At 39.8% G+C, this 13,155-nt stretch overlaps 2 protein-coding genes across 5 annotated transcripts in view; one reads left to right on the forward strand and one right to left on the reverse strand.

Moving 5' to 3' along the window:
- LOC143289136 (octanoyl-[acyl-carrier-protein]:protein N-octanoyltransferase LIPT2, mitochondrial-like) overlaps positions 1-12,025 on the reverse strand; it is a 31,315-nt gene extending 19,290 nt beyond the window's left edge. The window contains exons 1-2 of one of the 4 annotated variants that reach the window (XM_076598017.1): positions 11,919-12,025; positions 125-352 (exon numbers count right to left, since the gene is read on the reverse strand). In XM_076598017.1, coding sequence (XP_076454132.1) covers positions 125-334 — 210 coding nt within the window. In that variant the 5' untranslated portion in view covers positions 335-352; positions 11,919-12,025. Of the gene's footprint in view, positions 1-124; positions 353-1,427; positions 1,442-10,093; positions 10,292-11,918 lie in introns of those variants that run through there. The other 3 variants (XM_076598016.1, XM_076598015.1, XM_076598018.1) reach the window with 3 other exon arrangements.
- A 155-nt stretch (positions 12,026-12,180) lies between these two features.
- The window catches only part of LOC143289137 (protein ECT2-like), a 39,364-nt gene continuing 38,389 nt past the window's right edge, over positions 12,181-13,155 (forward strand). The window contains exon 1 of the mRNA XM_076598020.1: positions 12,181-12,216. The gene's annotated coding sequence lies outside the window, so the exon portion shown is untranslated. The remainder of the gene's footprint in view (positions 12,217-13,155) is intronic.

Here is a 13,155-nt window from a genome sequence, read left to right on the forward strand (position 1 = left end):
TACCTGGCAGGGTTTAAAATGGTCATAAGATCCCACTCGCACATTGTATACATGTATGCGAGTGAATGCGGAAGCAGGAGGCCCCATGAATGCAGAAGAAAAAGAAGAAGATAACGTTGCTGACCTCGTCATAGTCCTGTGTGCGCACACCAACAGTGTATACAGGGTTGTGCTCCACCAGCAGGAGAGTGTCGTGCCCCACTGCATTTGGGCGGCAAGCAATCTCATCCAGGTGAGGGCGAGCGTAGCGCATCTGGATGTCAAAGGCCTCCAGGAAGCCCATGCGCCCCAAGTTGATCACCTGCACTACTCGGCTGGAGGCTGTTGCTGCCATGGCCACTGGGGATGTTAGCTGAAAGGGGGCAAAAAAGAAATCATCCACTGGTTTTATTTCTAAAGTTCTGTCATTCTTGACTTACTGAATATATACTGCAGAGATGTGGATGTGTAACAGTGTATAATCTGCATGCACACACATCTATGTATGATATCATGTGAATAGAATGGAATAAAATGGTCATTGGTGTGAAAAGGAACAGAACAAAACACAACAGAATCTAGTACAACAGAACAGAATGCTTCACCATGATGAAGCCCCGAGTTAAGGTTTCTAAAACACAGAACAATACACAACTTCAATTTCAAATGATAAATAAAACACTAAGAAATGTTGTGTATCTAGTCTAAAATGCACTACAGTACAGCGCTACTTATTACATAGTTGAAATCCATCTCACTTCCACTGAGTACTTCAAACAGGCTGTCTTCCAAAACAGTAAATTGTGCAACCAACCCCATTCTTGAAGATCCAAGCAAACAAAGTGATGGACCTATGTAATTTTGGGAACACGCTGACTTAAGTCTCTCACCAATTCCTACTGACACCCACTGTGGAGAGGGAAAAGAAGCTCCTGAATTTCTTCCATCTCAGCCTTGCTACAAGAACATGGCTAACCATCCTGAACACGTTCTGCCATGCCTTTCTTACACCCAATAGAAGCATTTTCCCACCTCCAGAATCAGTGTCAGTGTGGGGGTTAGAAAAGCTTCTTGCCTGCCAGCAGCTCAACTGTCAATGCATAGGGGGTGGGGGGGGGGAGGGGGGAGGGGCAGGCGGGCAGGGTGACTTTCCTCAGCAGATAGTGACTGGCTCAGTCGTCACTGAGTGGCCTTCTTTCCTGATCAGCAATCAGAACCCCCACATGTCACTTTCCATACATATACTGATATATAATTGACATTAGAGTTTAGACACTGTTGCTTGAAGTCCAGCTGACAGGACAGGGCCATTTCCATTTCCACACACACACATCAGTTTGACAAACAAGATGATGATAGCTGCTTAATCCACAGCAGGAGGAGAAAAGAGTGAATAAGATGGCTGCAAGGTTTAAAAAAAGAAATAAAGAAAGAGGAAAAAAAACCACCACTCTTTGAAGTTTGAAATCTGAACACTGCCAGAACGTCTAAGTTCATGCAAATCAGATCATGCTCGTTTCAATACAACCAACTCTTAATGAACTCTGTCCAACGCTACCTGAGCAAACGTTATCATGATGACAATATACCAAGACTGAACGGAAAAACCCAACCAATGCACAATGCCGCTTCCACTCCACACACTTCATCATGACACTGCACAAATCTGTTTCATTCCAATTAACTCGTCTTCCTGTTATTAACCCCTTGACAGCTGTACTTTGATGCAATGGGGTCAGTGTGGCATGACCTTGAAGTGCAGTTAGAGTAACTCCTTCAGAGATCCAGAACTCAACAATCTGTCCTCCTCTCTAAGCTCCCTCTGCACAAGTCACACAGTGGATTCCCTCCCACTGCAATGTGCTTGGCAACGACACTTCTGACTCCCTGGCAAAGGAAGGCACTACGAAAGAGCAGATGGACAGGTCTACCAACTACTCTGAATCCAGGACCATCATTAAGGCCAATCTGCAGAGCAGACCCGTACTACCTGCTGACTCATCGAGAGCAGGTAGCCATTTTCAGGCTCAGGACAGGCCACAACCGCCTGAAACACCACCTATACATGAAACTCCGTATCGGCGACACAGAGAAGTGCCCCTGCAGAACAGGCAACCAGACAGCAGAACATCTGCTGCAGTCCTGCCCGTTCCACCAAGCGCTCCGAGAGAAAACCTGGCCCAACCCAATCCTAGTGGCCCAGAAACTCTACGGAGGACTGGAGGACCTGCGGCGTACTGCTGCCTTCATTGAGGAGACGGGGGAATCCATCTGATAAATGACGAACGAGACAACAAGTACCGGTAACTCCTTTTCTGCGTGCTTACAAAAAGGTTTTTATTGATATTTGGTAAACAAAAGTAATGCAGTCCCAAGAGGAAGAAGTCCAAATTTATAAAGAATCGGTGACGGATGGTGATATCCTGGCCTGCAAGCTAGGTCTTATCTCAGTGAAGTGACAGCCCTTCACTGAAGAGCATACTCAGCAGCAGTCAAGTGGCTAAATCTGTGTGTGTGTGTGTGTGTGTGTGTGTGTGTGTGTGTGCGTGAGTGCGTGCGCACATATGTCACCGTATGTGTGTGTTGTTCTGTGTTACTTTCAATGGATTTATTATTTATAGTTTGCTTCATTTGCAGCGGTCAGCACCTTTGCAGAACCTGTTTATTGTTATTAACGAGAGAGAGAGAGAGAGAGAGAGAGAGAGTGAGAGAGAGAGAGAAAGCCTTCATGGCTTTAATGTGATTTCTGCTGATAAAAAAAAAAAAAAAAAAAAAAATGAAGCCCAGATGCTGGTGGGGGTGGTAAGTGTAGGCAGTGGAAAGATGGGGCTGTTGTTACCAGTACCAAACACTTCAATCCAGATAATATTTCTGCTTGCCATCAGAAACATGTGTTTGTCAAAACTAAAGTTGTGCGCTGAAAACAGAACAATTCTATCTAAAGTGGCCAACTTCAATTGACATTTCACTGCACCACAATAACTGTATAGATCTAACAGTTTCAAACTTTCCATGTCTTCATCATAAGACTTTCTGGAAGTTATAAATCACAACAAGACTCCACTTGCTTGTACAACACTCAACACAAAAACCTATTTTATGCAAGCAAATATTTTGTGGTTATTTTCTGTCACTTCAACAACAGAATTACTGTAATCAGACGATGTGTTTTAAAACTGCATTCATGCAGTTGATGTGAGCAGAACATATAATTCTGATCCACTTATATGTTGATCTCTCTTCTTCTTCTTCTGCGTTCGTACGCTGCAACTCCCATGTTCACTCGCATGTACACGAGTGGGTTTTTACATGTATTACCGTTTTTACCCCGTCATGTAGGCAGTCATACTCCGCTTTCGGGGGTGTGCATGCTGGGTATGTTCTTGTTTCCATAATCCACCGAACGCTGACATGGATTACAGGATCTTTAACGTGCGTATTTGATCTTCTGCATGCATTTAGTGATTTACACACGAAGGGGGTTCAGGCACTAGCACGTCTGCACATATGTTGACCTGGGAGATCGGAAAAATCTCCACCCTTTACCCACCAGGCACCGTCACCGTGATTCGAACCCAGGACCCTCGGACTGAAAGTCCAAAACTTTAACCACTCGACTATTGCGCCCGTAATATGTTAGTCAAAATCAGATATTTTGCTCACATCATATCAAGAAACAAATTTTTGCTTCGTCTTTTGCTGGCATGCGAATGACAGCCAGACAGTCTTGGTCATATCAGATCAGCATTTCCCTAATAGTAATAGTATTCGAACAACTGTAGAGGGTCTGAAAATAACCACAGGTATAAAAATCAATGTGATGGATTTGGGCTCTATATTTATTTTTTTGTGGGTGGGAGCAGAGATGGAATAAACAGAACAGTTAAGCACAATTTTGTGCAGCACACAGGGACAACACAAAACTAAGGGAACAACTAGACAGAATTAAACTCCAGACTGAAGTACTAACTAAATGATTTTATTGATAAATACTATAAATTTGAATTCAACAACTTAAAATGTAACTAGACTCAATGTATCAAACAATACAAAACACAACAAATAAACTAGGGAGGAGTTTTACTTTTAGGCATAAAAAAACAAGGGAGATGTTGACTGAGCAGAAAAAGGCTTTTGTACCTCTAAAAGAGAGAACACAGAAATCATAATTTATCTTCTGACTCAGTACGCACAATACTAACACATCAAAAAACATAAAAAGGAATCAATACAAAATTATCAGGTATTTCTATACACAGATAGAAGGTAACAATTGCCTCACTGGTGATATGGGAAATCCTTTTATGACTATAACACTGTCCTAGCAGCAATATTCACTCACTGCTGACAGTGACCAGTCCCACTGAACATGTGGATGTATGTTACGATCTAATTGTACACAGGCAGAATACCATCCACCCAATGGAACTATACAAATGCCATTGAAGGAACTTTTCCAGTTCACAAACCGAATTATCTATTACCATTTTCATTACTCCAGAATACATAAAGCAGGTCAGAGGTGAGATCTCAAAGACAGAAAATCACAAGAGAGAGGGAGTGGGGTGGGAAGAGAGAGAATGAGAGTCAATAAGAATCTGAGCAAACACCATCAGCAAGTGTGACTATAAACTGTGGAAAAAGACAGAAACAGATGTCATGAGATACTAAAACAGTAAAAGTAAAACAGCAGAAAAACAACCAACACAAACAAATAAACAATAACAAACAAACAAGTGACAAAGAATCTGAGACAGAATGAAAGACTAGACAAAACAAGTGATATAGGAATGGAGAGAAAGAATTTCAAAAGAGAGAAAGGAAAACTTTGTTTTTATGCTCCAACGAACCAAGCAAAAGACTACCAAATTACAAATTTATATGAGCAGCAGGAGACACAACAGGCTTGAAGTTGAATGTGCATGAAAAATAAATCAGAAACAATAGAGAAACAAAGCCAACAACCCTTACTCACACACACACACACACACACACACAGATAGAGAAACAATAGAGAAATAAGTCAACTATCCTTCTACACATGCAATTCAATACATGAATAGATAATAAAATGTAACACAGAAAAAAAGTGTATCTATAATTATAAAACTTGGTGAAAATATATCTTTTAAATACATGTGAAAATAATCCTGTGCAATTGTATATATCAGCACACACCCATGCATAGGCATGAACACACACACCCCTAACACACACACCCATATATATATAATGTTCAACATCTCTTGGCAACCTTTCCAGTCCAAGCTGAAAACACGTCTTTCTGTAAACAAGTTTCAACAGAAGCTAAAATTATATTCCGCCCTTCAAAAATAAAGACATCAGCTAAAGAAATGTACCACACCCATGTAAAGCTGTTCTATTTACAGACAGTATTGATTAACCTGCAAAACAAGGAAGGCACCATGGCACTGTTTGCATTTTCAGAGACTGTATAGCTGCATCCACAAGGGAGTGGATTTGTTGCTGGGCATAAGCCTTGACACAGAATCAATTACAACTTGCTCCACTGCTTAAAAAACAACAACAAAAACAGAAACAAAAAAAGAAAGCACTAAATAACGGAGGGGATAAGTATGAAGTGGAGAAATGAGAATATGAGGAAAAAGGTGGTGGAAGGGAAAAAAAAGAAAAGAAGAATGACAAAAAAGAAAAAGAAAAAAGAAATACAACGAACAAAAAAGAGGTGGGGTGGTAAACATTAAAATACAAAGAAGGGAAAGAAAATTATATAAAAGGAAAAAAAGAAAAAAAAGAGGAAAAGGGAAAGAAAATAGAGAAAGAAAAGAAAAAAAAAGATGTAAAAGGTGTGGAGGAAGACGAAAAGGAGGAACAACAAAAAGACAGAGATGTCAAGGAAGCAAAATGAATATGTCTAATGCTAACGTCCATATTCTAAATATATTTCTGTTTAATAATTACGATGTAATAATTAATTGCAATGTTTTTAAAAGCGAATAAGTGAAATGCTTTTATTTGAGAACATATGTTTATTACTCTTGTTTGATCAAGTTATCTGCGTGTGTGGGGTGGGGTGGGGGTGCGGTGGGGGGGTGGGGGGGGGGGTGCAGTGCGGGTGTGTGCTGATTATCTGGTTGTGGTTTTCCGCAATTCATCTTTATTCTTATCTTATCTGTCTATTATAATCAATGTGCAGTATAGTAGGCTATGTTTATAATTATATTCAAATAATGTTTCTTAATTCTTTCTGTTTTTACATTAAGAATACTAGTTATTACCTGCAGTGTGTGGATGTATGTATGAAATGATGTATGTGATATTTTTTACATTTGTATCTTCGTAATATTTGTTGGGGCTGTTGTTGGCTTTTACAGTTATGGTCCCCATGTTGTTTACTTGTCTATGTTGTGATAATGCACCTGACCAAATTTCTCCAGGTGGAGATAATAAAGTTATTCTTATCTTATCTTATCTTATCTTAAGAGCAGATGTAAGAAAAGAGGACAAAAGACCAAGAAGAAGAAAAACCGAGCCCATAATTTGCCACCCTTGCTATGCTCATGTACGCACTTGAAGGTTTCACTGAATAGCACATGACAAGAGCACTCCCTTCACCTCCAAACATCACATTCAACTTCACGTGTTTTCCATGTTTGTTTGTTTTCATTACAAGAGAGCTATGCTTTTAATTAGGATCAGGTGGGTGTGAATACATAATACGTATGACTCACTTCCAAAAGATATGAACAGAAAGTGGAAAGTGAGTGGGAAAACTCAATCACTAAATTTCATAAAAATGAATGCTTTTGTGTGATAGGACAAAACAGCATGTTTTGTATTTTTTGAATAAGTTATGCAAGAAGTCTCTTTTGACATAGTCAACAGTGTTTACATGCACACCTGTATACATGCACACCTGTGTTGATAGGTTGTGGGTGTCACTGTGTGTGTGTGTGTGTGTGTGTGTGTGTGTGTGTGTGTGTGAGAGAGAGAGAGAGAGAGAGAGAGAGAGAGAGAGAGAGAGAGGGGTGGGGGGCAGTCTGGCCATGGGATGGGGGAGGAACTGTCTGAGAGAGCAAACATGCATTCAGGTGGAACAAGTGTGATGTGTGTATATAACTATATTTAAGACATAAATATCATGCAAACAGGAAAATAAAATGGAGACCGACTTCTGACTAGGTTTCTGCACTAGCACAAATCATGTCACCCGGTACAGGAAAGACTAATACAATATTTGCCTTGGTTGCTATACAACAGAAATTAACAAGGAAACGGGTTGAAATGGGCAGAAATGATATGACGTGTAATAAAGTTTATACTACATTATTTTGGTGGCAAGACTGTCATGATCTGGAAGTGCTCATTTCCAATCTGATATCTCAATAATGTTATATCAAAGTGGACAACATAACTGAAGATGTTCTTTCCAGTGTTCAGAAGATGATTTAATAAATGGTGATGCCAAATGAATGCACATATATATCATTTACAAACATTCTGCAGTACATTCAAAGTCTTTTTCTTCTTTTCCTTATGGGCCTCAATTGCATGCAGTACAAGGAGCTCCTTACTTCAAAATACCTGACTACACACCATCAATGTCCCCCCACAACCCCCACCCCTCTGTCCACCCCCTCCCTCCCACAACAGCAGCAAACAAACAACGAAAAACCAACCACACACACACACAAAAACTTCCTATTTTCTTTTCTCCATTTGTAGTCTTTCCATCCCATTCCCCATTTTAAATTCAATATTCCAAGTTAAAAAAAAAAATCCATATATATATATATATATATGTGTGTGTGTGTGTGTGTGTGTGTGTGTGTGTGTATGTATGTATACTATATTTTAATCATATATAATTATATCAAACATCACTTCACACACTAACTAATCAACAGCAACTCCATCAAGTAAACATCACCAAAACTTTTTTCCACTTCAAAAAATTATCACCTGGCAAAAGTTTAAGAGAGAGAGAGAGGAGGAAGAGAGAGAGAGAAAGAGAGAAAAAGAGACAAAGAGAAAGAGGGAGAACCAAATGAGACATTCCTAACTGGAAGAAGAGAGCATCTCACACCTAGTCCTAACCTCAGTCGGGATACTTGCATCTCTGCCACCTTGAACAATGCCCCACAGACCCCTCACCCTTGTACCCCCTCTCCCACAGTCCCATTTTCCCCTCTGTACCCCAACACCCTCCAACTGCCACTTCTGGCCTGACAAACACAGGTCAATGACCTCCAAGTACAAGTCGAGGCTGGCATGCTTGATGACAAAGGGTGAAGAAGGCTCAGAGTTCAGAGAGAGAGAGAGAGACAGAGACAGAGTGTGTGTGTGTGTGTTTATGAGAGAGAGAGAGAGATTTATAATAAGGGCATGCATGCCTCCTATGTGAATAAGAATACAAATCAGAATCTGTGTGTGTGTGTGTGTGTGTGTGTGTGTGTGTGTGTGTGTAGGGGCACATAAATTATTTGCAACATTGACACTGATGCCTTGAAGATGGAAAGGATCCACAGCTTGTTAATGAGCAGGTCCTTCAGGTGTTCTAAAAATTGTCTGAAGTATTAAACAGACACACAAGAAGAGTAAAAAATAGTGTATCACAACTTCAGTCAGCCTTTGTATGTGTGTAGCAATACATATTTGATTAGGAAGTGCAGCATTTGAGAGACCATCAGAACGTAGTTTGTGACCCCCTATACTTAAGGCAAAACAGTTCTTGAGACATCCATGATTCTTAACTCATCAGAAGCCCTATTTGTGTGTGTGTGTGTGTGTGTGTGTGTGTGTGTGTGTGTGTGTGTGTGTGTGTGTGTGCATGTGTGTGTGCATGAATTTGAGAAATTTTTGTTCTTTTGAATGCTTGGTATAAGAATATATAGCAAAATGTTTTATTACAAGTTCAAGGGAAAGAGACAGAGAGACAGAGAGAGTAACAGAGAAAGACTGGGGGAGAAAGTGTTAATTTCAATCTGGTTCTGCACAGGGTGCACTAGTAGGTACTTCACAACGATTGCATTCATGTGCACTGGAGAGCAAGAACTAGATTATGCCAAGAAGAGCCACCCACCCCCACCCCCACCAACCATGCCGACCACGGTGGATTGTTTTCACAAGTATTGCTCAGTGGTTGCCAACAACAGATAACCTGACTGCAAGAAGCAGCTCATCAAGTCTAACCAGTCACAATGGCAAGGGAGTTCATGTTGTTTAACACATCCAACCCCCACCTCAGGTTTTCTCAGAACGGAACCCCAGCAAAGAGAAGTTTTACTGAGACAAGGGACATCCAACGCATGTGTTTGCCTGAAAGCAATAGATAAATTCCCTTTATTTCTTCCTCTCAGTGGCATCACATATGCAGAGCATGCAATCACTGGCACATTTTAATCAACTCTGGCCTTGAATATTTTATCACACTGGTCGCCTAAATTGCGTCAGTCACCATAATGTTGCTGTTCAACAGCCCTGCGAGTCACAAACCTTCAACGTGAAAAAAAAAGGCTATCAGAGACTAACTGAATAATGGAAGAAAATATGGATGACTTTTCCACAATGAAGCGAATACAAACATGGATGTACTGCAAGTGGTGTTTGGAATATGCTGCCTGTATTTGGTGTAGTTAATTTGATTAATCATCTCTTTACTTTGGTAAAGTAGAAACTGGGGTGGGGTGGGGGGTGGGGGGGTTAAATTTCTTGTATCTACTTATCACAAGGACAACTAAAAATGATTCTGGGAATTTTTTGCACTGGTATTATTGAAAACTGTGTGCGGCTTAAAATGATGTATTTATCTAACATTTGCTAAATTACAGCTTGTTTCATGATGAGATTTGGAAAAAGAAAAAGGAAAAAAAGGTCTACATGTATCATATATGAACAGCATTAGATTTCTTTTAAGTCTATATGGGAACAGCATCAGTGCATTATCTATCATTTCAAATGATTAACAGTACAATCTGATCATTTCCAATAATCTGAAATGGGCGAAAAATACAGAAAAAATTGTTAAGAAAGCACAACAGCGCATGTACTTTCTTTAGCACCTCAAAAAGTTTGGAATTAAAAAAGAAATCAAGGTTGATTTCTACCAAGCAGTCACTGAAAGTGTGCTAACCTTCGCTATTACCGTTTGGTATGGAAACATTTCCAAGGCAGAAGTTGCAGCCCTTAACAGAATCGTAAAAACTGCCACCAAGATTACCGGGGCTGATCTAACTTCTCTAGAAGACATTTATCATAAGCGGCTACTCAGAAAAGCAAAATCAATCAACCAGGACGAATCACATCCAACTTTTGGGATTTTCGAGATGTTCTCCTCTGGTTGACGGCCCCTCAGGTTTACGGTACAAAAGTATAAGGACGAAACCAATCCCTTGGCCAATAGGTTTTTTCCCAAAGCAGTCAATGCCCTGTTTCTCGAAAAACTCCAGTACGATAAATAGAATTGTGCAGTTAACAACTATCTACCTGAAGATCTAGTCATCAGTAAACAACTATCTACGTGAAGATCTAGTCATCAACAAAACTAGTCATCAGTAAACAACTATCTACGTGAAGATCTAGTCATCAACCCTATCCACATGTAATATGCAGCTTCTGTTCAAACATGTGTGTGTGTGAGAGAGAGAGAGAGAGAGAGAGAGAGAGAGAGAGAAAGAGAGATGTGTGTGTGTGTGAGAGAGAGAGAGAGAGAGAGAGAGTGTGTGTGTATGTGTGTGCGTGTGTTTGTGTGCAGTGTGTGCATGTGTGAGTATGCACAAGTTTTTAGATTGATATGCACTTCTATGTATCTTAATTTCAACTGTATCTGTGCTTGTGTATGATTTTCAAATTATGTTCGTACCTTATTATGTACTATCCCCCCCAATATTCCTTGTGACTCTGGTACACTTGGTAATAAAGACATATTCTATTCTATTCTATCTTACTGTTTGGATCTCAAGATCTGAACTGTATTTTGTATTTCTTTTTATCACAACAGATTTCTCTGTGTGAAATTCAGGCTGCTCTCACCAGGGAGAGCGTGTCGTTACACTACAGCGCCACCCATTTTTGGGGTATTTTTTCCTGTGTGCAGTTTCATTTGTTTTCCCTATCGAAGTGGATTTTTCTACAGAAATTTGCCATGGAGAACCCTTTTGTTGCCATGGGTTCTTTTACATGCGCTAAGTGCATGCTGCACATGGGACCTCGGTTTATCGTCTCATCCGAATGACTAGTGTCCAGACCAGAACTGAACTCATCTCTATGATGATAAATAAGCTGTATCATATGTATCATTGAAATTATGCCAAAACACAATTAATTGTATCAGTAATTGTTAGCAATTGAAAAAAAAAAAAACGGAAGAGAAAAAAAAGGTGTCCAATAAATTTGCTCTATTTTATCTTGGAAAAAAGAAAAAAAAAAATATATATATATAGGGGATCACCTATAAATACTAAATAGTTCCATTAAGACACATTTTCCAATAAGAAATCTAAGCCTAATCATATTTCACAACCAAACACACCAGAAAACATCCACCACCTTCATCACCGTCAACAAACAGCGTGGAAGGTGAAACGGGGTGCCCAACTGTGGCTGCACAAATGTCATCGTGTTCCATTTCTTCAAGTCCTTGACGTTAATGTATTTTCCTATTTGTAGATTTACGATAGTACTAAATCATCGTTGCAAGTCTATTAAAATATTCCTAACAAATCAGTTCCAATAAGCAATAAATCTAAAAGTTCTGTCCCAATGTAATTTTACTTTGAAAGAAAACGGCTTCTGTGTCAGTATCACTTCAGCAGCCTACGTGCCGGTTGCAACGTTTCGCCCTCTGTGGACCAGACAGGCATCGATTGGAATGATTTTCGTTTGCACGATGCTCGCCTCTGCAAATAAAAGCAACATCAACGTATACAATTCAAAAACGCACATAAAAACCACCTTACCAAACTTCAGTCAGTTGAATCACTTTCTCAGCACAGCCGTATGACGAGGACCACGTTACGGGTTATGCAAACGTATACACAACACACGCGAGATTCGTAAACAAAGCTGGAGAGCGTGCGTTGAGGAGCAGACGATTCTTGATGCGATGTACAACACATGTTTTCATTGGAGATATTTCAGAACCGGAAGTGTTTCTGGACCAATCACAACTATTGTGTTATGAGCCTACCGCTAAATTTGAAGACTTTACAATGGCGGCTCGTCAGGTGCCCGAGCCCGACTGTGCAACGGAAAACGGTAATTTTCAGTAGATAGAATTTGTTATAGAATGAGAACAAATGGCCAGTGTTTTATCTGAAGGTGCAAAAATCCAATTATATAGTTTTTGAAACAGCACCGGTCAGTTACAGTACGCTCATCAACTGATTAGTGAGCAAAATTTGTCAAAAAAAAATGTCAGTTGATGTCGGCATTTCGTTAGGCATTCTTCATAATACTGCTCCGGCTAGATATGTTGCAAGGTATTGGGGTGTTTGATGCGCGACATACTGATTTTTTTCAACTCAGCAGTTAATTCCCAAACATAACCTTATAGTCTACAGAATCTTCACAATGATGAAGGCGGTAGTCCAGGGAAAGAAGAAGAAGAAGTAACCTTTGCTCCTACCAAAATAAGCACCAAACATTCCAGTATTCATTACTGATTTAGTGATTAGTATAACATTTGTTTTTAAAAAGAAGAAAAATCAAAGGGATAGTATCGTCATGGCTGACTGAAGTGGATCTTATAGGAACAAGACAGGGTCATGGCTTGGAAAGGGAGCATGATAAAATCAAGACTGTCTCCACTCCACAGGTCCTCCATTTACTGGGTTTTGAGGGCTGCAACTGCAGTCTTCATTTGAAAAGACTACACCCGAAGAATGACACTTTGAAATACAGAATGGACTTTTACACATTTACTGGACTTGTAAAACAGAAAATTTAGTATTTCTTTTAGTTAGGTGGTACTGTAATGAAGACAAAACTATATTTTGTAAACAAATGCACAGCCTGAACTTCCCCAGAACTGCTGCAGTTCAAATCATTGACCTGACAGGCCCATGGGACAAAATTCAAAAGGTCTTACCACTCAGCTGTTGGCATCTGTGATAGAAAACTTCTCAGTGTTTGTATTTCTTGTATTGTCTTTTTTCTCTTATAAAATGTTATGTAGTAAAATTCTTGTTACTAAAT

This window comes from Babylonia areolata, chromosome 13, assembly GCF_041734735.1.
Source record: "Babylonia areolata isolate BAREFJ2019XMU chromosome 13, ASM4173473v1, whole genome shotgun sequence".
Lineage (NCBI taxonomy): Eukaryota > Metazoa > Mollusca > Gastropoda > Neogastropoda > Buccinidae > Babylonia > Babylonia areolata.